Below are 24,602 nucleotides of genomic sequence, written 5' to 3'. Positions count from 1 at the left end.
CTTTTATTACTAATCTTCTCTCTCCACTTTCCTTCAAATCATAAGAACTGGGAGAGGGAGAGAGTCTGCAAGTCTCATGCACCCACCACTCTGCATCCCACAGGCAACACTTCAGGGGTAGGTGGTAAAGAGGGGTCCATGCAAAAGGATTTTAATAGTGCTTTAACCTGGATGAGGCTTAACATGACCTCACGCCCACTTGACATCAGGTTTTCTGTATTCTTTGCTTGACAGAATTTGACTTCTAAAATCCGAGAGTCAACTTTTTCTACTTAGGAGCTAAATCCAATCCAAATCATCACGGTTAACTCCCAATTGAGAATTTTCTGCACAGGATGCGTGTCTTTTCCCAGCTGATCAGAAATACAACTGCAGTATGCTCTGCAGCACCGAGTCATACTGAGCTTGAGATGTTCAAAGAAAAATATCCACAGTTACCTCTAAATCCTTTATTCTGACTGAAAAGTCATGCACAGCCCCTTGATCCAGTCCAAGAGGAGCTCTTTGAACCATCTGAATCTCAGAAGCTTCAATCTGACGCCGAAGTTTCTGAAGCTCCATCAGCAGCCAGGCCTCCTGCTTCTCCTGTTCTCGGTTTCTCTCATTAACAATAATGGTGTTTGAGGAACCCAGAGGACAGCTCTCAGTTGGGACCACTGTAAAATGAATTGGGTACATGTCAACTGCCAGAGAACTGAGCATCTACATACAGAAAGTCAACATAGTGCCCAAGTGACCTATGCACTGAGTTGCTCTGTAGAACTGAGAGCTGGTAGAAGATCTGGGCCCTTATGCAGCTGTTTGAAGGAATGAAATCTCTCCCTCACAAAAAATACGAACTTGCTTACTCAAATGCAGCAGTGAGATTTTGCTGCCTAATAACCGAAAACATATCAGATGGACTAAATTCCTCTCATTTTCCCAGCAAGTTCAATGAACTTCCGAGGACTATTCCCAGATTCACACCAAAGGAAGAACAAAACATACTCTTCTCTGAGCATGGCCAGTTTTGTTACACTGGGAGACAGCAGTACAATTCTTGAACATGTTTCCATTCATATGTTTATGAGAACATTTTCACATAAAAAGAATGCACCACCACCCACCAAACAAAGAAACCCAAGCAGTCCAATCTTTACAAAAAACAGGACAACAAACCTATTTGTGGCTGCCGTGGTTGATTGGGCAGTTGTATAATCAAGGTTTGGTAGTGCTTCTGAGCATCAGTGAACTGAGTCTGGATCTTCCGTTTATCTTCATCACCAAACATCTCTGAGCCTTGGCTGTTCCTGAGGAATTCTTGATAATGGATCTCCAGGTCAGTTATTATTTTTTGGTAATCTTCCTTACGCATTGTTTTCAGCTGAAATGAGGAAGAGAATTTTGAAAAAAGCAGCAACTGGGGAAGGTTTATGACTAGTTAATCATTAAGGAACAACCAAAGGAATTGCAATTTAGAACAAAACCTACCCAGGCTGCCTCTAACAGTATGGTGCTAAAAGTGCCCTTTGAGCTAAGCCATTCTTGTTATAAAAATTTCCTAACAAGAATAGTTTGAAATTCTACCTCTTACTCTGTCTATGCCCTTGCATAGTGGGAACAAGTGCAGCAAGTATGTAATAAATCCCCTGAGCTAATCTTCCCCATTTATCGATATCATGTTTGAATGGGAAATCACGTTGCTTCTCTTTTAGTAAAACAATTTCCACATATATTTGTTTGTGCAACCCAGCAAAAGGAAGGTCCATGGTTTTGCAGAACATACATCTGCACAGGACACAGCAAGCACTGTTTGGGACAGCAGACGTCAAGTCATGGATGTCCCTGGTCTACAGGTAAGGCCAGCTGGAGTCTTACCTTGGCAATAGTCATCGCTCTGATTTTCTCAATGTCAATCATGCAGTAATGCCAAGATACCAGGCTCTTCATGTTGATATACAGCTGGTTCCACAAAGCTAAAATAGCTTCATAGTACTGCTCAATTCTGAGATGAAAAAAGAAATTCCACGGTCAAAACATGTCTGTCCTTGTAGCATAGCTACAAAACATCCCAAGAAACATCCACCAGATGTGGAGTGTGTTAAGGCTTGTTCTCGGCTTGAAAAAATCTTGGAAATTAATTTAACCATGACTTTCATTATTAGAGATGAGAAAAACCTTGTAAAAGTTAAGTTTTAAATATTTTTAGATTCCAACCAAGATCCCAGCAAGCTTCACTGAAGTGAATTTCCTCAAGTCAAGGGTCTAGCCCTTAATCCTCCACCCTTATGGGGAGAGAGGGCACTCTGATTGAGGTACAGACCAGATTTTGTGATTGGCTGCTATTTTGAGTGAACTCTTCTATCTACTCCCAGAGGTAGGTGTCCAAACCCAGGCAGCAACTCACTTGGTAGCAAGATCCACTGCTAATGGATTGGGAGGTGGGATGATAAGACTAACAGATGGCACCAGCATATCTACTCCTCCAGGGCCGGTCACCAGCCACTTGCTGCGCTCGTTATTGTCCTTCAGAATACATTCATCTCCTTTACGCACCGTTTTCTGTAAGGAATGCAGAAAAACATTTTTTTCTTTAGTTAAGTAAGACAGGGTTTCTAGGACAGACACACAAGGAACATGCATCTAGATCACAGAAATGGGAGTGCTTCCCAGCTGCCAGGTCTGGGTGTGCATCTTGGCTTCATACTGGGGCAAGAGACCAGTATAGATCAACCTCTTCTCCCTGAATCTGGTTTCCATGTGAAGAAAACCCAAGAAAACCAAGTGGGAGCCACAGAACACTCTGAGCAGTTGCCAGTCTGGTTAATCATCAGACTTGGGGCTTGCCATGACAAACTTCGAAGACTGAATGTGGACACACGGACACAGTAAGCTACGCAACTACGTATGGCTGTAAGCCAGTGAGCTGGGGGCATAAGGATGCTTAGTGCTGCATCCATATTTGCGAAGGGACTGGGAGCAAGTGTGGCAGAGCAAGATCCCCCAGCCCCAACTGTCAGACATCCTGACACTGTGTGGCCACAGGTGTGGTCATGGTGCACGTTACAACTCACTCACAGCCAAGAGAGGGAGGTTCCTCCTATCATTTATCCTGACAGAACTCTATCTGCATCACACCTCTACAGACAGCAAATACAAATTTTGACATAACTAGTAAAATGCCACAGGCTTTGCATTGATCTGAGTATGCAGGGGCTCTAGACTTGTCTGGGCTTACCTTCAGCCGAGCAGAATTTACCTTACTTAAATTAAGAGCAATTGCCAAGCAGTCAGGTAACCATTGCCTAAATTTATTTAGTTTTGCTTATAGTAACAAGTAGTTATTCTGTGTGGGCTGAGCTTCTGCGACGCTGGAATAAAATGTGGTATGGAAGAGCACAGGCAGAGAGTGAATAGCAGGAGCCCCAGATCATATAACACAAATCACAGTGGTCAGTTACTGGTCACTGTAAGAGTGCAACATAGTGAAACACATAAAACAAGTTTTACAGATAAAAGAACAGAAAAAATGGGTAATTGGGAACCAGTGAAGAGAAAGAGCACATAAGCAGAAAATGCTTATTATTTTAAGCCTATTGTTAAGAAAAAGTACAGAATAAACCCAAGCAGCCCCAGTACTGAAGAGGAAGAAAAACCACCATCATCAATTTCATACTCCATCCAGAAAAAAAATGGGGATACCAATGACTCACTGTACATTCCTTCACCTTTTGTTAGATGAAATGTTGACCTAAGGACCCAGAGGGACACTGGAAAGGTGAGAAATCACAAAAAAAATCCCGTAGATGCTGGGAAGCATCTGTATAACAATTTTAACTCTACTATCAATGAGGCTTTTCTGTGCTAACTTGAACTATGAGTATTAATGCTATTTAATGGACTAATAATTTTGACTAGACTTATTAACCAACCAGAACCTAGCTTGTTTGTTCATAATTGCAAGAAAGTCAGAGCTTTTTTGTCAAAGAAATTTAAATGCTGACCAAAAGGAGACAAAGGGGTTACACCTATCAGCTCAACAGTTTGTTTACTAAATCATTTGCCATGTTCTAGTTTACATGTTCATTCTCAGCCAAAAAGGGATACAATACCAGATCCTGTTTGTAGTCACACAGAGCCTTGAGGATAATTGGCTTGTTACTCCGGTAGTCTGGGTTACGTGGCTTCAGCTGCACAATCTTCTTGGATTTATTCACCAAACTCTGCACTTGCCTCTTGTATTCCAGAATTCTCTCTCGTTCATTCTGCAAAGATTAATTGTACATTAAAAATTATTCTAAAAAGAAGCCACATCTAGATCCCACTTAAGAGAGGGATACATCTGGAGCTCAAGGCAGGCAAACTTATTTTAGCTCCAGTGGGATGAATCTTTGGCCTTTCAAAACTGCGGTTTTGAAAAAGAGAAGGGAAACATCAAACTAAGTATCTTTGCAGCTCTGGCAAGCTGCAAAGTTTGCAAAACTTGCAAAGCAGGTTTTCCATACGGATCTGCAATGTGGTTAAAGTGATGTGTAAGAAACACAGAAAGAATCTATTACCACATGAATGCTAACCAAAAAAAATAGTAACTACACTCTCAAACATGACTTCATCAATAGCCCTTTTACATCACAGACTATTTCTCCAGTATATTCAATTTGGAATTGTAGTACCTAATTCATGATGAGCAAATAGTTAGCTAAAAAAAGCTGAGTTAAGTCCTTTCAAATAGACTACAGTGATATAGAGACATGATGAATCATTTATTAAATGTACTTATCCTTTGAGGCAAATCTATTCTACCACCTATGAATGAAAGTCTTTCTTTTTTAAAATTCACTAGCATGTCAGAAACTTGGGAATTTGTTGGGCTTATTCCAGATTTAAAAAGAAATCAGAATTCCCGAACAGTATTACAGAAATTAAAATAACACTGACCTGTTTGTAGGTTTTCCTAAGAAATGGGTGGGAGTATACCATTATGGTTTCAAGTTCATACAGCACTGTATATAAACACTGCAGCACATCTGGGTTTACATTTGGTATCTGAAGAGGGCAACTGATTTTCAAGAAAAGCAGAACATAACCTGTCAGGTGGGTGTGACAGTACCTCCAGCTCTTTGATTTGCTCCAGCAAAGATTGCAGTGACATGCTCTTATCACAGATGAATTTCTTTCTGATGGAGTCTTGTAAGTTTTTCAGGTAGCACTCTGTGGCTTGGGCCTCTTCAAAGAACTACAGGAGAAAAGTTGTGATTTCAGCTGTACACAGCTCTTTAAAATGTCTGCTAAAATCAACGGATTCCTTTCATGAGAAATCCCAGTTCACATCTGGCAGAATGGTAGCATTTACAACATGGTAACAGTGTGTTATGCGTAACTGTGCACAGATTTAGAAAGATTTTGGTACAGAAAAAGATATCTGTGATGGGATTCACACTTTTAACAAAAGTAGCGTGAATTCACCACATCACTACTCACCTGAAAGTAAGCCGCATTCTCTTTCAGATGAACATCAATGCATTTGGTGATCTGAAGAATCCAGCTCCACTGAGTTTGTAACGTATCCATGTAGGCCTAATAAAAATAGTAATATACAGAACTCAAACCACCACACTGATCTCCCTCTCGTACTTAGACTCAAGCAAAACTATTTATGATCCCCATAAATGTAAATGAAAAACCTGCTAAAACAAATTAATGCACACCAGAATAATGTAACTCATGCAAATAGTTCCCCAGCTTCTAATCATCTACCTAACTGAAATGAGTTAAATACCTGTTTGTGGGATGCACAGAGAAATTTGTTCATGACTTGAATTTTGTTTGATCAGCATAAAGCCTGAAGTGCATGAACAAAATGAAGTGAAATGCACAAACAGTAGTGCAAATAAAATATCTCAATTGCAAATTGTCATAGAATCATAGAATCATAGAATCATTATGGTTGGAAGAGACCTCAAAGATCATCAAGTCCAACCGTATACCTGATGCCACCATGTCCACTAAACCATGTCTTGAAGTACCACATCTAAACGTTTTTTGAACACCTCCAAAATGTTCTCCTTCTTCCAAGGAACACTGTCAAACATGATTTTTTATGATGGCTATTTTTAAATTTGGACTTTTCAATTAGTCCCTATGTATATTCTTTAGAAAATTACACACAACTTTTACTTCACTGCTGGAGCTTACAAGGATCTTTACTTTAAGGCAGAAACTGACCACAGAAGAAATAAGAATGGTGATTTTACACAACATGCTAACAGTTAACAAAGTAAATACACTGCAAAGCAGATAGGACTCATTTTTTTTTCCTGTTAGCTTCTTTCAGTTTCAGGGTTCTTATACACTCTTATAACAGTAACACTACAGCATTTCCTAATAAAATGATATTTTCCAAATTGTTGCAGCCTTTGTAATTGAAAGGTAAATGCACACCAAGCAGTGAAAGCAAAAATGTCTTCACTAAGCTGTAGAAATGCACTATGAATTCAGTTGTAGAAAGTATTTGCGCCTGGATTAAATATAAACCCTCAATGAAAGGTGTGGCTTTCTTCAAAACATGCCTAGTAAGATAACAGAAGAACAAAGACATGCCTTCCTACCATAAATTCCGCTGTGCTGTAGTCAATTCAAGTGAGATACAGCAATTTCAATACACTCAGACAACTCCCTGAGCCTCGTATTAATTTTTATATGCATCTGTCATCAAATTTGATAGCAATGAGAGCTCTCCCCATAGCTCTTAAGAAGCCTGCAGTTGTTGTGGCCAGGTTTGTAGAGGAAGGTAGTAACATTTATTAGAGTAGCTCCTACAGCTAGATAAAAATGGACATGTGTTTTGGCAGGCAAACTCCTCTCGGGTCCAAATGCAGCATTTCATTTGCAAACTTTCACTGAGAACTTTTCCCATGTAGCAACTAAAGGAGCAAGTAAAATCACACAAAGTCTAACTCACCTCGATTTTGTCTGAAGCAGGGTGCTGATTGAGCACTAGCTGGTCACTTTCTTGCTTTAGCTTGTTGAGTTCTTTTTCTTTAAGCTCCAGTTCACTCATGCGTTTCTAAATAACCAAAACACAGCATTAAACAATCCCCTAAATGTATGCTGCACAAGATGATTTACTTAAAATTTTCCACATAGTTGTGATAATGTAAAATTATCCCTGCTAACACTACATAGTAATTCTATTCAGTGTACTGAAGTTAATTATAAAGACAGTAGAATCATCTCAGTTCTAGGGCCTAGGCTTGCCGCTTCACAGAGCAAAGCACCCAAAGTTCTGCCTCTCCTAGGAATGATGGAAGCAAAAATGACTGCATCTTGCAACATCCAGAACAACTGAACTAAAAAAAAAAAAAAAAAAAAGTACCTCCTTAATAGTGTGAACTTTCATTTCTTTTTCAATTTGGTGATCACCACCAATATGGGTTAAAGAAACACACATGCTCAATTTCCCTATGTACTCACAGAAGACAAGGAGCCGTGCAAACTACCTCTGACCATGTGCTCAATGTGCTACCAGCAGAACTGTCAGAGGAAGAGAGCAGTTCCCTCTGGTATAGCTCTGCTTCCTGGTGACAGACAATCAGGGACAAATACGGGGACCCTCTAACCCCTACATAGTCCTAACAGAGAATTAAACTGCTTGATTCAAGTCCCTTAGTTTAGCATGCCAACATAATGACTGTGTGCACAAGCTATACGTGATTACTAGTCCACAGCAGACTATACTTATAAGGCCGGTTTCCAAGGTCAAAAGAAACCATGACAACTGGTTGACTGGGAGCACAAGCTTCTACTAGATGTCCAATCTTGACTCAAAAGCCTCTCACTCAGTACTTAATCCAAAAGTGTTGATAAGAATCCCCAAGAATTTCAGAAGAGTGAAGAAATTGTCCTGTGATCAGTCCTCCTGTGATCAGATCCTCCCTCACTATCCCAAAAAAGGGCCCATGGAAAGCATGGGGAGGTTGAGGTGTCTTACAGAGAAGGCTTCCTGCTTCCTGGCAATGTCAGTGTTCCTGTCACTCCAGTCGTAGAGAAGCTCCTCTTCCTCACAGTCATTGATCCACATGATCTCTCTGCTGGTGGCTTGGATGAGGTTCTGGAATTGACGGAGCTGATCCATTCTCTCAAAGGAGTATTTCTGCAAGGAATTCCAGAAATGAGAAGCCATAAACAGAGGAATGCCTGTGCTGGGTGGAGAAGGGGAAGCCAAGAGCACAGCATGTCCTTTTTTTTTTTTTAAAAAAAAAACTAAAATAATAGTAAAAATCACACGTCTATAAAACCTCTTGGCAATGCTTGGGTTTACTGAGCTATGAAACCTGCTGCAATGGACAGTGGACAATGTGTCTGGATTTACAGAACAATGGGAACCTGAAGTCAGCAGCTTCCGAAAGTCATTTCAAATACAAGTGTAGCAGACATTTAGACAGGCCAGCAAAAAGGCAGGACGGAAAATACAAGAAATATCTGAACATTTAACACGAAATCTACTTGCATTTGCTGCTCATAGTACATACTTAATGGTGTAGCAGCACCTTTTGCACAGACACTTTGTAAAAAGATTCTTTCTCTGTCCTCACATCGTAATACACAACCTGTTGCTTGAAATGTGTACAGGAATCAGCTTCCAATCCCAAGTGTTAAATCTACCATTTGCACAAGATTCTCACTGTTTTTTTACATGAAGATCCAAAGTGCACATGGGTTCTAATCCCACCTTTGAGTAGCTTTTTAAGCTTTATATATAGACTACCTTCATCATTGTATTTACTCCCATTAAGGAGGTAGAGTTCTACTCTTCACCTGTTTAGCGACCAACTCCCTTCATCAGGTGCAAACCAGAAACTTCCTTGTGAGGGTAAGTCAATTATACACCAGCTAATGAATAAATCTCAAATTCATGACTCAAACTGAACCTTACAGAAACTCAAAGCCCTGTCAGTTTACTGCTGAATAGAATTATTTAAATATGCATCTGTCACGGTTGAAACCTGATGTGTCCCTCGACTATCACACCGGTGTTAATAAAGAAAAAAGAGCATTCATCATAGAGGGTATCAGAAATGAACACATCTCATGCTCACCAGCAGTCCTTCATACTCTTCCTCCAGCTGATGAACTGCAGCCTTCTCCCGCTGAAACAGAGACAGCAAATATTTAGTGAGTCTTTTACAAGTTGCCTATTTGCTAACTCCTTTACAGTGTCAGTATCCTAATGTAACAACTACAGGTGGTAACCTGCAAATGCCTGCAAAAGACATGGGTGAGTAGCAGATCTGCACCACTGGAGGACCACAAGAAGTATAAAATCAAGGCTTGGACAAAAACTTAATTCCCTCTGGGATGCTTAGTACATAAGTAATGGCACACATAACCCCTGTAACGCCAAAACAGGTCCTGAAACTGGGTGTCTTTCTGTACCTAACTCCTAGACAGCTGTGGGGAACCAGCTAGTCCTAGAGCTAGCTTTGGAGATTACGAACTAGTATAAACTATGATGTGAGCAGGAGGCTCCAATTTTTATTCCCACTTCTATGACTGGGAACCTGCACAACCTTAGAACTGGTATTCCATATGGCCGGACTATCACCTACCCTATTTGAAGCAGAAGGGAAAAGGGAGTAACACCCCTTCCACTCTTCAGCTTGGCTAAGAGATAAGAGCCCCAGAACGGAGTGCCCTTTCATTAGAACCAACTCTCTCTCCTTCTGTCCATGTGAGCAATTAACAGAAAAGAAGAATGGGAATGAAGTAAGCCTCCTGTCTCCTATACCTAGCTGCAGGGCTAATAGGAGAGGAGTTAACTACCGCATTTTCACTGACGACTTTATTCTAATCACAAAATCCAGAGGGGAACAGAAATCTTGGGGGCAGGCAGGGGGGAATCAACACCTAAGAAAAGCTCTAAGCTTAGCTGAGAATTTGGCCATTTTTCACGGAAGTTCCATCATTACTCAAGGCTGTATCTAAGCACCCACCTTATCCTTTCACTTTCTTATTTTAATGTACCTAGACAGAAAGTGAAAATAATCATTCTTAGCCATTCTTCTCACAAAAAATGTTGCAATATTTATTTGCCAGCCTTGGTACACAACAACAAAATGTTAAATAGCTATTAAATTTTCATTTTAAAATTCTGAGGAAAGAAGTGGAACACAAAATAATCATGAAATAATAAATATTAGGGTTGAAAGTGGTTGCTGTCATGACACCAGTGCTTTCTGAAGAGAAGGTGAGCTATTCAGCATTCCTTTTTGTAGTGGAACACCAGCGAGCCAATGATATAAATCTAGACTAAGCAATGTGTAAGGGAAGACACTATTTACCAGATCTGTTTTGACTTTGTCCAGGTGCCAGCGATAGTCGCCAATGGCATTGTGAGTTCTCCTGTGGTCACCAATTTGTTGCTCAATGGATGCTGCATCAAACCCCCATTTCACTAGCTCCATTTCAGCCTAGGAGAAAGAGACAGTATTGGCACTTTCATTTCCAACTTTATTATCTAAATGAAAGCATGAAGGAATTGAACTGAAGGAAACATGACTATGCGGTAGAGAGTAAGACTGAATAAATGGAAGTTCAGAACAGAGGGTTACCATTTCTTAAAATTGTCATCACTTAAACTGTGTGAAAGGCTCCCAAAGCAGAAGAAACAAAGTAGGGAAAATTATTTAAGTTGCTTACAATTAGACTACATGAAGCACACTCAGTAGTGTATTTTTCATCTGTTTTCTTTGCACCAAACTGTTCTTTTATGTTCTACAGTACAGTTACATTCTTATCACTCTGAAAACAAATTATCAAACAATGGCTATTCATGCGATTCATGTGAAAATACCCAGAGTCAAGTTCTGTAGCCCAGTAGACTACATTTCCATTTTAATTACACTCATGCAAACTCCAATAACTTCAGTTAAATGCAGTCAAACTAAATGAAAAAACAGAAAATAAACTGAAATGATTCTAGAATGTGTTGTTTGTCTTGCATTTTGGTAGCATTTATTGTAGGATGTCGAGTGAAAATCTCTAGAACAGCCTTTGAAAAACAATAATACACCTAGATAATTACTAACTCAAAAACTATCTGACTGCAGTTCTTTGTTTCAATATTTTCAAATATTAAAAGCCACTGAATTCACAATTCAGCTCCTCAAACTCCAAATCATCTTTTATGCTGTACATGTTGAAAACGATCCAAGAAACAAAACCATTTTGCATTCAGCCATCTAAAAGTTACAGGACTTTGACCCCTCTCATTATATTTAAAGAGCCTGTAGCAACAGTGGCAGTCCTGGCTGGCTGCCAGTACACAAACAAAGGCTATATGGATTTCACTGCACTTTCCCTAATTCTGCACTGGAAATGTGACCGACCCTTCTATCACCTGATTCTCCTGTCAGCAAATGATCCAGACAGAAAACAGAAAAACATCATCAGAAAACCACAGCTGCTCAGACCTTTTTCCCACATCTCACCACATTGCAAGGGAAAACATTATCTTAGTCCCAATGTGACCCGGTAATGGGACACAGAAAGGCACAATGGAAAAAAAAAAAGTGGAAAGTTCAAAATAAATTTTCCCTAAAAAACTCAAAAGCCCAACAGGGAGCTAAGTGCTTACTGGCCCCACATCAGCTTTGCCTTAGGGACTGAAAAAGCAAGAGAGAGAGACACTTTTACTTTCACAGGAGGTTTTATGTGGGAACACAGCTATAAAGCCCTTGGTTATGCTCCCTGTGCTTAGTAAGGGGTGTCTGAGCAGGGTGTCACGTGGCATCTTTGGGAGATGCAGCATGTTCACCGTCCTTCATCGCTGGAAGCATGCCCACTGTCTGTCCAACATCACTCCTCAAACCATGGCAGGTCTGACAATTAGCCTACTCTCCCACAGCATGGGTAGAGCAATTATATCTGCTATTGCTGTCCAGGCACAACGCTTACATACGTTACCACTCAAGGAATATATCTCCACTTCCCCTTCTGCCTCTAAAATGTGCCACACTATGGGAGGGCACTGAAAGACTAGACTATGACTAGCACTCACAAAAAAGTATGGGAACTGTACAGAGCTCTTTCCTCCTCATCTGGTTTGCATAGCAGCCACCTGGCAAACACCATATGGACATAACAATGACAGGATCGCTAAGGAACCTGTCTCTCAGAAAGGGGTGTCCAACCACAAACACACAGCTTTCATTTCAGCAGCACAAAAACAGACTTCGGGCTCCCAACGTTTTCTACGCCAAGTTACACCATCAACAGCTGTGCATAGCCAAATTTATTCTGGGAATGCAAGAGAGAGCAACTTCAGCATTTTTGTATTTCGGCAGTGACTTCTGAAAGCCTGGTCCTGTGGCAATCAGCTCTACCTTCTGGCTCCCATCGTGATAAGGACCGATTAGAAGGGGAGAACAACTGTAAATTACTGGACAATGGTTAAATCTGTGAAGCTGGTCTGATCTGTGTAAAGGGTTAAAATAAATACGAATCATAAAGGAAATCTGTGGAAGGAAGCAAGGAAGGAAGGAAATATTGAGCATAATAATCTCTAACACAAACATGCCAAAGCCTTTTGTTATGTTAACAGCTGTGCCTTGTTCATCTTTCAAATCTAACTTCCACACTTTTTCCTCTGCAAAAGACAACCCCAAATTCATGTTCATATTTCAGTGGAAACTCACTAGATGTACAATACTGAAAAAATTTTTTAAAATTATAAAAAATAGGAACTTGGAATAATATACAAACATTCATGTGTACTTTTAATTTTCTACTGGCACCCAAAACCTTACTACATGTGAGGTCACATTCATAAACACCACCAGATCCTAGCACGGTGTCTGGGTTTTGCACAGATTTACCTTCTGCTGCCTCATCCAGTTTAAACATTCACTTGTGACACGTTTGGTGTACTCATCCCAGCCTGAGCCACTCTGAGAGGAGTAGCAACCACCACCTTTGGAGCTGGCCCTCCTGGCGCGGGGAACACTGATGGCTTTGTACAGGGCACGCATTTGCTCTTGAAGTTGAAGCAGCCTGAAAGGGAAGGAACCACTTAGTGTCTATGAGGAAGACACCCAGAAGACATGGAAACAATGCATTTCATCTTTCCTACTGGACCACCAAGTATTCAAAACAAAGTGCTGAAAGCACAGGCCATGGAAAAAATATACTGACTAAAATTTCATAGGGACAACCAAGATGTGAAATTCTGCAAGAAATATATTACTGCAAAGCCCTTCTCCATGTTAGCATGCCCCAAACAGATTTAATTCCACCTTTTTGATTTCTGTCACATCCTGCAACACCAGGGGAGGTGAGCAGTTGACATACCACAAACTTTTATCAGCCACGCTCCCCCCTTCAACCGTTCCCTGGCAATACCTTTTCTGATACATCTCACAGGGCTGGCCCATCTGCCTCATCTCTCTGATCAGTCCATCCAGCATATCCATTTGGTCATTTGCCTGTGCAAAACACTCCTCCAGATCTCTGTTCCCTCTAATCTGGACACCATCCCCATATTTCAATTCCTAAAACAAACAACCAAAATACAAACCAAAAAGGGGAAAAAAAAGAAAGAAATGGGAGATTAAATTAAATATTCACCACACAAGCTTCAGCTTGGTTTCTTTACAAGAAATGTGAGGAAGACTAATTGTTTTTAAGAAGCATGACAGGTTTCAACTGCTAGGTCTCCAATTGCCAGTTTTAACTGGCAGAAGGTCAATTAACAGAGGATCCATAGTCATTCAAAAGTCCTTATTACAAATAAAATATGAAAGAAAATTATTAAAACATAATACCAAACAAACCTTTCCATAAAGAACAGCACATCTCGACTGATATTTATTCCAGTGGAGCCAAGGCTTCACATGGTGTGCTAAGTTTTTAAGACCTCATGCTTTTGTGTTCAGAGGATGAGAAGCAAACCCTGTCCTAGTGGGTGCTGGTGGATATCGCTCCCGATTTTTCAGAAGTTTCTCTGACTTTCTAAGACTTTCCTCCCCTGCAAAAATGCAGACTGCACTCTGTCTGCCTGGGATCAGCTGTCTGGGATCAGCTCCATGCCACGTCACATTTGCATCCCACCTTATCACCCAAAGTCTAGGCAAATTCTCCATGCACACTCTCAGTGCAGTGGACCAGCATGGTCACGGTGCTTCAAGCAGGAAGACATGGCTTTCTGATCTCACCCCACACTGACACATCCATGCTGAACAAAACATAACCCAGCTGTGATTTGATTTTGCAAATAAAATGTTGATGAACCTCATTATTTTGTCCCTCAGAAAGAAAGGGAAAAAAACAAAGTAAGCAGTGCATGTTGTGGTACCAAGCTGGAACTAAACATCACTTTCTTTTAACTTCATTGGAATAATATTAATGCTTAACAAGAGGCAGTATTTATTCTGGCATTGATTTTCATATCAACATGCTCACACGTGCTGTATCTCTGAAAAGGAAATGAACTGCTAACCACAGAGTTCATTCCTGAAAGAATTTTCTGTCCACAGAGAGTCCAAAAGTGTGCATTAAATCACATCTAGTGCCAGAACTGCGAATGGGTTTTGCATCTCAGTGGCCTCAACAGCAGGATGCACTCACCACCCTGCACTAGCAGGAACAGAGGACATCCAGCGTTCACTGGGACTGAATCTAGTGTCAGTGAGTAACACGCTGCCAGGCACTATGGTTTTGTATCAGTGTAGCATACAGCAAATATCATCTGTATGCATTTGGCATGAAACAGTCAAGAAGATTTTATCCTAGTTTCACATACTTCTTTAGGAATCATCTGGAAAAACACAATAAAGGTAATGAAGGTTTTTCCTATGGTGGTTCAGGTTCATTATGGCCTAGAAAATGATGACGATCTTCTACAGGACACACTAAGTATAAGTGGTCATAACATTATTTACAGCTGTTTACACTGACAGCGGTCTTAATCTAAAACTGAAAAATAAGATGCAGTAGCATTTTTTTGAAGGGTGGTGTTTTTTGGATTTTTTTTAAATCAAGATGTCTCCCTTTTCTTAATTGAATGTATTTCAAACAGTTTTACTGAACACTGAGTGCAGACAGAAGAGGGAGACCTAGGAAGGAGGCATGTTATTCCACTCCCAGTTGCTTCACACAAACAGCTTGAAGAGCAGAAAGCAGATGAAGCAGAGCCTGTCAGTCCAGATAACAATGCAGCATTCATTCCCTGTAATATTCATAATCACTTTTGATAAGAAGAACAAGAAGCACTCACGGGTTGTACTATGAGCTCAGCTCGCATCAGGCAATCTGAACAGTTTTGCAAAAGCTCCTGGATGGTGTTCTGGCGTCTGGACACTGTACAGGTCCCATTCTGACTGTTGTGGGGCAGAAGAAGAAAAGGAAGTAAGTACAGAGTAATCGCACATCTTGAAGAGACACGAGAAACACAAATTCAGAACAGCTAAGGGAAGTTACATGGAATAATCCACCTCATTTAGCTTCACAGAGACACACATGCTTTATTTGGCCCACGTGCATAACAGCTCTGTGAAGTTTTAATGCCAATTCCACGATGGCAGAGCCACTTTATAATTCTGTAACAGCAGGCATGGACTGACTTCACCGCAGGATAGAGTAGAAGGTAGAAACTGGCCTGCCATAAAGGAGAAAGTTTTTCTTCCAGTACAGGTATTTGTAGCTTTGATAGACAAAACTTTGGCAGTATCACAGTGAGAATAAATTATTCACGATCTTTGTTAAAGTCAATACATTAGAACATAGCCTCTGCATGATATTATCGTACGTGTTACCACACCAACCACCGAGTGTCTGAGCATAAAAGGAAAGGAGGATCCTCTGCTACACAAGCGCATGAGTACACAAGTCCATACAAGCATATGAAGGGCCCTTTTATCAGCAGAAATGCATGAAGCTAGCGCAGTGTCTTAAGAAGGAATTGCAAGATGCACAAGCTAGTACAACTACAGATGTAGGGCGTGGAGTTAGAGGACATGCTTTCTTACAAATAAATACAGTGGGAGTTTGGGGGTTCCAAGTAAAACTCCAGAACCAAAAACAGTAGTGGGGGGAAAAAAACAAGCTTGATAATGAGGTCGTTATTGTTGTCTTCCACATAATCTACTGCATTCCTACCACCAGAAGGTTGCTTTTCCAGCATTTGGGATTCAGCCACCAAAGCGAGCCATTGCTAGTTGAATGTGGGTGAGACGCTTCAAGTGAGGAACCATTCCTTGCCGATGGAATCAGAGCTCCCAAGCAGGCCCAGGCGACTCCCAAACATTGCCAGTGAAACTAAAATAAACCACTACTAAGAGACAGTAAGAAACTAAGATGCTTCCAAGCCTTACCTAGTTTTCTAACTCCTGCGCTCACAGTAGGTAACCTTTTCCATTACAAATCACTGAAGGTTCAAACCTTCCATACTATGCTAATATCAAAAAGACTATCGGTGCAAACTTGTCCAGCTCAGAGTCAGCAAGTCATCTAGATTCAATGGAAATCTTTCCGCTGACTTCAACAGACTCTGACCTTCGTTCGCAAAAGGAATTGTGACAATGTAAAAAACTCAGCAGAGCTGTCCTTGGGAAAAATCACTGCAGTGGTAAGAAACATTCAACGGTGTACTTGTAAGAACTCTTCTGCAGTGTGTGCAGTTCGTGCTTCAGCAGCCTGCCATTCTCCTATCAGCTCTCCTTGAACAAGTGGAAAAAGTTGGAGCAACTTTTCACCAGCTTCCCCCAACACTAGGGGACAGACCCTCAAAGACACAGAGACAGGACTGGAGAATCATCGGGTGAGTTAAAACAAGCTGTACACATGCAACTCCAGGCTTGCACTGTGACCCCTTGGCTGCACAAACATTGCGCCCTACTGTGCTATGCACCCTTGTATATCTTGGAAACAGCTTAAAGAAAATAATTGTGAAAAATAACATATGGGTCTGATTTTGTGCCAGGCTTCCCATCAGCTTCCTTTTCTAAATCATTCCTTCTCCTTAGGCATTGGTGTTGTGTTTGGATCTAGAAGTATTTGACTGCATCTAAAATTTACATTTAATTATACCCACAATTATTCTCATGAATGAAACATAATAAAGAAGAGAGAGGAACTTTCCAAGCAATTTTCTCTTTTTAGAACATCAGAAGAGTATTTTTTCTTCAATCACTTTTTCAATCATCTCCTGACAGCTATAAATGCCGGATATCCATTAAAGCCAAAAGAACTATAGATAGGGACCAGACTTCTACTGTAATAAATCAGCATATCTCCACTGGCCTCAGTGTAACTTCACTGACCTCAAAGGCATTACTTCACTCTACACTGACAGGAGATCTAAACAACGGCAGTCACAGTTAATATGCTACGAAATTGTGAAAAGCTTTTTTCAAATAAATCAAACTACTGAAACAATTTAAAGGATAGAAAAAGCAGAATTACAAGTATTTCATGTTCATCCCAATGATGTTTGAATAGCACACTCAGAAATATTGTCCAAATAATAAAAAAGTTGGAAAATTGAAGATCGTTTAAGATGGGTGCACAAAACTCTTTCAAAGGCAGGAGCAGATGCCTGGAAGTGGGAGGCTTAAGTGCACCCTATTTAGATCTTCAAATAAAGATCTACAAGTTACTTGTTTACAGTTCACAGGGACCTTCACAAGAAGAAAGTAGCAAGCGTTTAAGGCTCTCCAATCTAGTAGATAAAGGCATAACCAAAATAATGGCAGACGTTGGAGCAACACAAACTGAAACCTGAAAAAAGCACAACATTTCATCAATGCTGCTTTTAACACTTTGGATGTCAGTTTTGCTGTTAAACAACTAACTGTTTTGCTAGTCAAAATACTGAGATCAATACTAGGATAAGGGGTGGAAAGGTAGTGGCCTGTTAAAGGCAGCTGATGACATTGGGCAAACTAATGGCTTTCAAACCCATCAGTCGACCAAATGGAGCTACACGGGGTTATGGGGCATACCCAGAGACAGCAGGTGCCAGTGCAGGAGCTGATATTTGATGGCATAGCTCCATCAAGCCAATAGGATTCAAAGACTTCAAATCTGAAGAGGATTTAACTGTACAAAGGGCATAAATCAATCTCTGAACTTAAAAAATAAAAATACTTAGCAAGATGATACCTCAGTATAACTGGTTGATACATCAGATGGCACTAGCACAATCTCACATGGACACATCTTCAATACTTCTCATCCATGTGTCAGGAGAGTATTTCATAAGCAGTTTCAAAGGCCTGCAGTATAATACTCCTTTTATTGAAGCCAACAGCCCTTTAATGGGAATCAGCAGATCAAAGCAGAAACTCCAATGCAGAGTAAGCAGATGTCCAACCTCGAGGCAGAAGGAAATGGCCAGCCAAAGGAAAACCATATCCAACACAAAAAATACTGGACCAAAGAAACCGAGGCAAACCCTAACCCCCGAACATGCCAGATAGCATCATAACGTGGAGGCAAGAACAAAGCTGGATTTTCAAAGTACAACTATGTAGCCTAGATCCTATATAAAAATACATTTATTTGCCTCAGAAAGATGTAGGACCCCAACAATCCTCGCAGGACACAGATTAAGTGGATTACTATACATGGTATTTTGTCAATGTCTCTCTTGCTTCATCTGATTTTGTCTACATGAAACTGAATGAGCTGAAAGTAATGTTTGGTCATTGTAACAACTACTGCTGCTATCGTGACAATGTGATTTGATTTGAACTCTCGCAGCATCTAAGGTTTGATCCTGCTGCACCAAACACTGTAGGCATACCCCACAGTGAAAATATCGACAGGTTTTTCACTTGTTTTACTGCACCCCTGTAAATACAGTGTATGTTTTCAACCATTCCAGCAGAAAGGGAAAGAACTGGAGCTTGGTCTTTTAGCAGGACTCATCACACAAGAGTGCAGGGAGTCCTACTAATAAATATATGCATTTGCCATAATCTGACTATTTGCTGTACTGCTTTGGTTTTGTAAACCCTGCAGAGCAGTGCTGAGTGAAACAGCCTGGACTGCTTTAGACCTTAACCACTTATTTGTCCCTACAACTCAAAATTTTAGGCCATGACACTTATTTGGAATTCAACTCATGAATTTCAAAAAGACACTATTACGTTGAGTTCTTTATTAAAACTCAGTTTAATATTCATTAAAGGAACAAAGGAAAACAAAGCAGGTTAGTGTCTTTATTTTAAAATTTTGAGAATACTTCAAAACACAGAAGAATCGCTTTTATTTGGGATCTTAAAATGTAGCCTGGTATCTCTCTACTGCCAGAAGAACCCTAGGAAAGGCACAGTATCTTCACATTATCGTAATTCTGTACAGGAGCCACCCTACTTGCTGCACATCAAGGCAGAATACATTGCTCCCTTGCTATACTGTGATCTTGCTCTCCCAGAGAAACTAGAGGACGGTCCAATGCCTGCTGCCACCGGGATCTGGGCAGGATGGCAGCTCAGACAACATCTCCCTGCTGCAATATACCCCACCTCAGCTGTCTATACTATACTAAACTCAGCTGTCACCTTACTGGTAAATCCTCAGTTTCTGAACTAGGATTGCATTTAACTGTTACACAGTACCGGTGATCCTCACGAGACCCCCAGCTCTACAGAAACAAGAAATAACCATGCCTGCTTTTCATGAACGGGACTAAGAAACGCGCTCAAGGCAATGTGGTAAGTTATGAGAGTTGAGACAGACACGGCAAACCCAGCAGTGCCCACGTCCCTGGAACACAGCAGGGCTCACTACTGCTGCCACTTTCGAGCAGTCGGAAAATTTTCCGAGTGATACGTTTTGAATAAATGATGTATCTTCTATAAACACTCGGCTTGCACCCTTACAGGCCCAACTGAGTCGTCATTACTGCAGAACCCGAGGGGCAAGGAAGAAAGGCAGCTACCTTCTGCTTTCTCATTTGCCTCCTGCTGCTGAAGACCTGCACACTCCCAGCACAAAATGCCTGCAACGTGGAGGCTGCTCTGGTTTCTGCCTTTGTTAGTAACATCAAGAGGCTGCTGTGTTATCTGGGGGGCAATTAGCGTCTAGAGAAGCAGGGCGAAAGAGACATGCAGAAGCACATCCAGCATCTCTGCAGAGCCTTCCAGCAGCTTCACAGCTCCTTAAAGCTTTGGAAGCACAAAGCAGACATTCTTGGCCCAAAGATCAAATCAGAAAAATCCTTGTTAAATTTTCTGATTCCTCTACAAAACATTTAGCTTTTTAAAAATTCAAAGTATTTTTCTTTTTTTATTCAAAAAGTAAAGGAAACTTTAAAAAAGGTCTTTTTTGCAGAGTATTGAGTGACTCCCATAACTCAATAATGACAGCAAAACAATAGCACTTCTTTTTCTCTGGCCCCCCCCATCCACACAAACTTGTTTGAACAAGCAATAGATTCATCAAGGGATTACCTGGTATGCCCAGGGCAGGCAAGTCAGAAGAAAAACCTGACCTGGAATCTCCATTCCCAGCACACAGCCTGCACGCACCACGGGACTAAACCACCGCCCATCTGCCACCGCCTGCTACTTGGGTGTGTGTGTCCCTGAAAACGCACAGGCATACGCTGGCAAAAGGTGGCGAATCACTATATCCATAAGAATATGACCAGAAATTAAAACAATATAAACCAGGTTCCCCCCTTTGCCCCTCAAAGAAGGGGAATGCAAGTGTCAGAAATCATTGATGAGCGTTTTGTTACTGGGTTCTCCCCATACATCTCTGCTCTTACTAGGATCAGTTTTGGCATACCATGGCCTCACCAAACGAGTCCCATCTGCCAAGTATGCACATAGACTAAGGCACGATGACAGGAAACCTCACGAGATGTCTGCATCTCGCACGAGCGGGCTCTAGATACCATTAGAAACGTGCAAAAATTTAAGAGTTGCTGGTGAAATCTTAAGACCCCTGAGGCTAAGTGCCTTCAGAGCAACCAGAGTTGCACAAGGGATCTTGCCACACCTATCTGCAGAAAATCCTCGCACTTTTTCCCACCAGTATTAATCACCAGGAGCAATGGCAACGTTTCTGAAGGCCAGTGCAACAGGCTGCAGACACCTCCAGCTCTGGGAGAGGGAGGTGCCAAATGCAGGGTCCAGCCTGGACCATGGAAGTACATCGCCGCTGGAAAGCAAACGCTCGAGACACAGCAAAACCCCTTTGCCTGACAGGGCCTTTCGTACCTGCAAAGGTACCTAGCTTGAAATTTCATGCACATACCTAGGAAATAGTGAGCTGGGAAAGGTACAAACCGGCTTTCTTCTCATGCTGTGGCAGCATTACCAGTTGTTGCTGAAACCCATTTCTTGGCCAGCCAGAGCAGAGTGCAGGCTCTGTCTGCGTGGCAGCTATTCGGAGCAATTCAGACATGTTCCTCCTGCTCTCTCTGTCTATGGTTTTGTTTGTCACCAGGGCAGTTTCTCCCCCCTCCATTCAACACTGTGGCAGAGGAGCTCAAAGGGGACCCTACCACACCAGCCCTACCACCACTCAGCTTAGCCAAGACCCTGCAGATCCCTGCGAGTCTGACGGCAAGAGCTAAAAATCAGCTTTGAATCTGTTTTCTCCAAGTTCACTTTGTCTATCAGTCCCTAAAAGTAATGCAGGACACGGGATGTGAATTTCTAACTCCTTTTCTAACTTAAAGCCCAGAAGTTACATTAACTCTTAAGCACAATTGTGTAAATTAATTTATTTCCATATTACACAGTGACTGTGAATCCTAGGTTATTTTTTCCCTAATCTCAGCAATGACAAATAAAACTGCTCAACTTGCCACTTTTTTTCCTTCTCTGACAGCTTATCAGATTTTATCTCTCCATAGCAAAGACATCGATAAATATTTGACTGATGATTTGGCAGTTTAGGAGCGTGTGACTCACCATCAAGCTGAGTATCTGTACTCAGGGCCAAGCTCATCCTGAGTTCCCAAGCCAGAAGAAACCGGGAATGTTGTAAAAGCACCTTGCTGAGCCCTAAGGGTAGGGAGCGTCTTATATTGCTCAGTGAGTAATGTTAATACTCAGCACAGACTTGTTTGGCAGAATACGCCCCAAAACTTACAAGACTAGATCCCAAGTTGAATCCTATTGCATTGAAAATTAAGGTGCAGTAATCTTACCCATTGGAAACCGAAGTCTCAGTTTCGCGAGTTCAGTAACTGCAGCTAAACTTTGGCACTGAAGATGTCAGGCTGAACGCAATTATTAAAACCAATTCCATAGATGATGGCCCTGATCCTGCAAGCACAACATGCACAGGATTTAGTGGATTTTCTCCACACAGTGCATGTGCAAAATCAGCCACAACTGCTTTTTTTCATTAATTGGCAACAAAACCCTCATTTTGTATTTTGGGACACATTTTAATTCAAATCAGCATCGATTAAAAATAAACGTATGCCACTCAGTAAGGTGCAAACATGCATATTGTTTTGCAAAAAAAAATATTTAAAGTGTTTTGTATGGTCAGATCTTTCCATGTTAAAAAAATTACACATGAATACATACATACATATATATATATATGTATTTTGATCTCATTAACAGAGGTCTTTAGTTCCATGTAGAAGACTCACAATAAAATGAACAGGAACCTTCATTACAACCTCCTGCCAGATATGCCTTCTCAGAAAGGAGATATGAATTTTATGTTATAAAGAGTAAATGAAAGGATGTCGATAGAATGTTGTTAACCTCTTGATTAGGTCTGTCCTTTCCACTCTTGCTACACCACCACTGAAGAATAAAGAAGGAAGAGCCTAACAAACTATGGACTGGTTTAAACTACCTAACAAAAGCCAAAGAATGCTAAATTAAAAGAAAGTATTTCTCCTCTAGTGAAAGTCAGGAGTAATAGCAAAGTCACTCTAGTGAATCCAGTTTAGTTGCAGAATAATGTCTGGAAAAAGAGAATGGCCAGGAAGCAGCATGTTCTGCCATTAATTTTTCACATCTGTCTCTTGGAAACAGTGAAGGTATTTGCAGTGGAGCACCACCAGCAAAACAAATCCTCACAAATGCAACACAGCGACGGCATTCTGGAGTCCCAGTATGTGCACTCTCCCATGGTAAAGTATTGAATTGTTTAACTACATAGCAGTAAAGAGGTATTCTCATACTACTGTAATAGTTAGACATGTTATAGCTGCAATTCATCGTAACTAACTTAACCTGTGCAGACACCAAACCAAAACTCAAATGCAGAACCAAAACTAAGGACCAGGCAAAGTAAGAAACAAAAAAATAGATAGAATGCAAGTTTTGTCTTTCATTCAGTGGTCCCCTAGCAACACGTCTGACATATCTAAACAGAGCTCTCTGTGCTCTATAAGGTAATCCTAATTCTCTACAGCCATGTACAGACCTGCTTGATATAAAGCCTCCCTGTTCTCATCTGCTGTTTATTTACTATATATGTTTAATTCTCATCCTTCTGCAATCTAATCATGATGTACTATCCATAAAATTAGAGCTCAAATTCTAACACAAATTACATGACAGCACTTGCGAAACAATTCCTAAGTCAGTGGCATCAACAATTAGACTGATAGGTTTAAGGGAGCCATTCCACACATAAAAAAGGGCAATCGGCAGCAGCATTTTGTATAGGTGCCTTATCATACACCAGTGCTGTTTCCTTCAGTGACGGCAACTGCTGCCTGCTTTTAAGTCCCATGAACTCCCAGCCAAGGGGATTAATGAAGAAGTCTTCATGATCGCTGCACTCATTTTTCATACATTCACAGCACCATTTTGCTCCAGAAAGTCTTTGCCAGAATTGATCTGCGCAGATTGCCGGTACAGCTGCATCCATGAAAGCAGGTGTTCTTCAAACCAGGATTCACAACTGGCACCCTGCCTACAAGATCTTGATTGTGCTCGCAGCAGCAGGGCAAGTAGAAACTTAAAAAGGTAAAGGGGAGGAAAGCAGAGTGATGTTGTTTGTTATACATCTTTGCTCCCCAGCACCAAATGTCAGGGATCGCTGCATAAAAGATCATGGCCTTAAACTCCCAGGCCTTGCACAAGCTAGAAACAAACTCAAAAATGAGTAAGAGCGCAATTCCCACTATAGTTCTGTAGCCTTAGTTATGCAACTGCTGGGGAGGAGAGTGAGAGCTGAACCTGAGCATATGAGGTATAAAGTAATTCACCTCAGTACAGCTTGGCAAAGCGGGACTTTATCAGCAGGGAACTGGTGGGTCAGTACAGCCAGCACAGACGCATTTACACCTCAGAGTGCAAAGGGGAAACACTGACGTTACCGTACTGCTTTTTGCCCCATTACACTCTTCATGGAGAGTCCTCACCAAAAGTGGTTTGTTTTTTTTTAAAAAAAAAAAAAAAGTTTTTTGCTGTCCTTTAAAAACGTTTTAAATGTTAGTCCCCTCAGAGAAGAAAAAAAAAAAAAAAAGACTTGCAAGCTTGCACACCAAGGAAATTAAACCGCGAGCAGGCTCAGGGCACCTCTCTCCTAAGGCGGGCCCGAGAGAGCGCGGCCGGCGGGGCCCGCTGCCCCACGTCCCGGCCCGCACCTACCCGTATCCGTCGGAGGCGTAGTCCCCCCCGTAGGTCTTCTGG

The 24,602-nt window shown here is 41.2% G+C and overlaps 1 protein-coding gene across 1 annotated transcript in view; it reads right to left on the bottom strand.

The window, feature by feature from the left end:
- DSP (desmoplakin) overlaps window positions 1-24,595 on the bottom strand; it is a 38,869-nt gene extending 14,274 nt beyond the window's left edge. The window contains exons 1-15 of the mRNA XM_009703549.1: window positions 24,561-24,595; window positions 15,251-15,353; window positions 13,378-13,526; window positions 12,855-13,029; window positions 10,320-10,448; window positions 9,078-9,128; window positions 7,970-8,131; window positions 6,941-7,045; window positions 5,461-5,556; window positions 5,090-5,215; window positions 4,092-4,244; window positions 2,387-2,541; window positions 1,858-1,984; window positions 1,159-1,363; window positions 439-656 (exon numbers count right to left, since the gene is read on the bottom strand). Of these exons, the coding sequence (XP_009701851.1) occupies window positions 439-656; window positions 1,159-1,363; window positions 1,858-1,984; window positions 2,387-2,541; window positions 4,092-4,244; window positions 5,090-5,215; window positions 5,461-5,556; window positions 6,941-7,045; window positions 7,970-8,131; window positions 9,078-9,128; window positions 10,320-10,448; window positions 12,855-13,029; window positions 13,378-13,526; window positions 15,251-15,277 (1,878 nt within the window). The 5' untranslated portion in view covers window positions 15,278-15,353; window positions 24,561-24,595. The remainder of the gene's footprint in view (window positions 1-438; window positions 657-1,158; window positions 1,364-1,857; window positions 1,985-2,386; window positions 2,542-4,091; window positions 4,245-5,089; window positions 5,216-5,460; window positions 5,557-6,940; window positions 7,046-7,969; window positions 8,132-9,077; window positions 9,129-10,319; window positions 10,449-12,854; window positions 13,030-13,377; window positions 13,527-15,250; window positions 15,354-24,560) is intronic.
- Between the last annotated feature and the right edge of the window lie 7 nt (window positions 24,596-24,602).

The sequence above is a fragment of the Cariama cristata genome, unplaced genomic scaffold (genome assembly GCF_000690535.1).
Source record: "Cariama cristata isolate BGI_N322 unplaced genomic scaffold, ASM69053v1 scaffold21597, whole genome shotgun sequence".
In the NCBI taxonomy this organism is placed as follows: Eukaryota; Metazoa; Chordata; class Aves; order Cariamiformes; family Cariamidae; genus Cariama; species Cariama cristata.
Note: the sequence above shows the minus strand (reverse complement) of the source record. Positions and strands in the feature narration are given on the sequence as shown.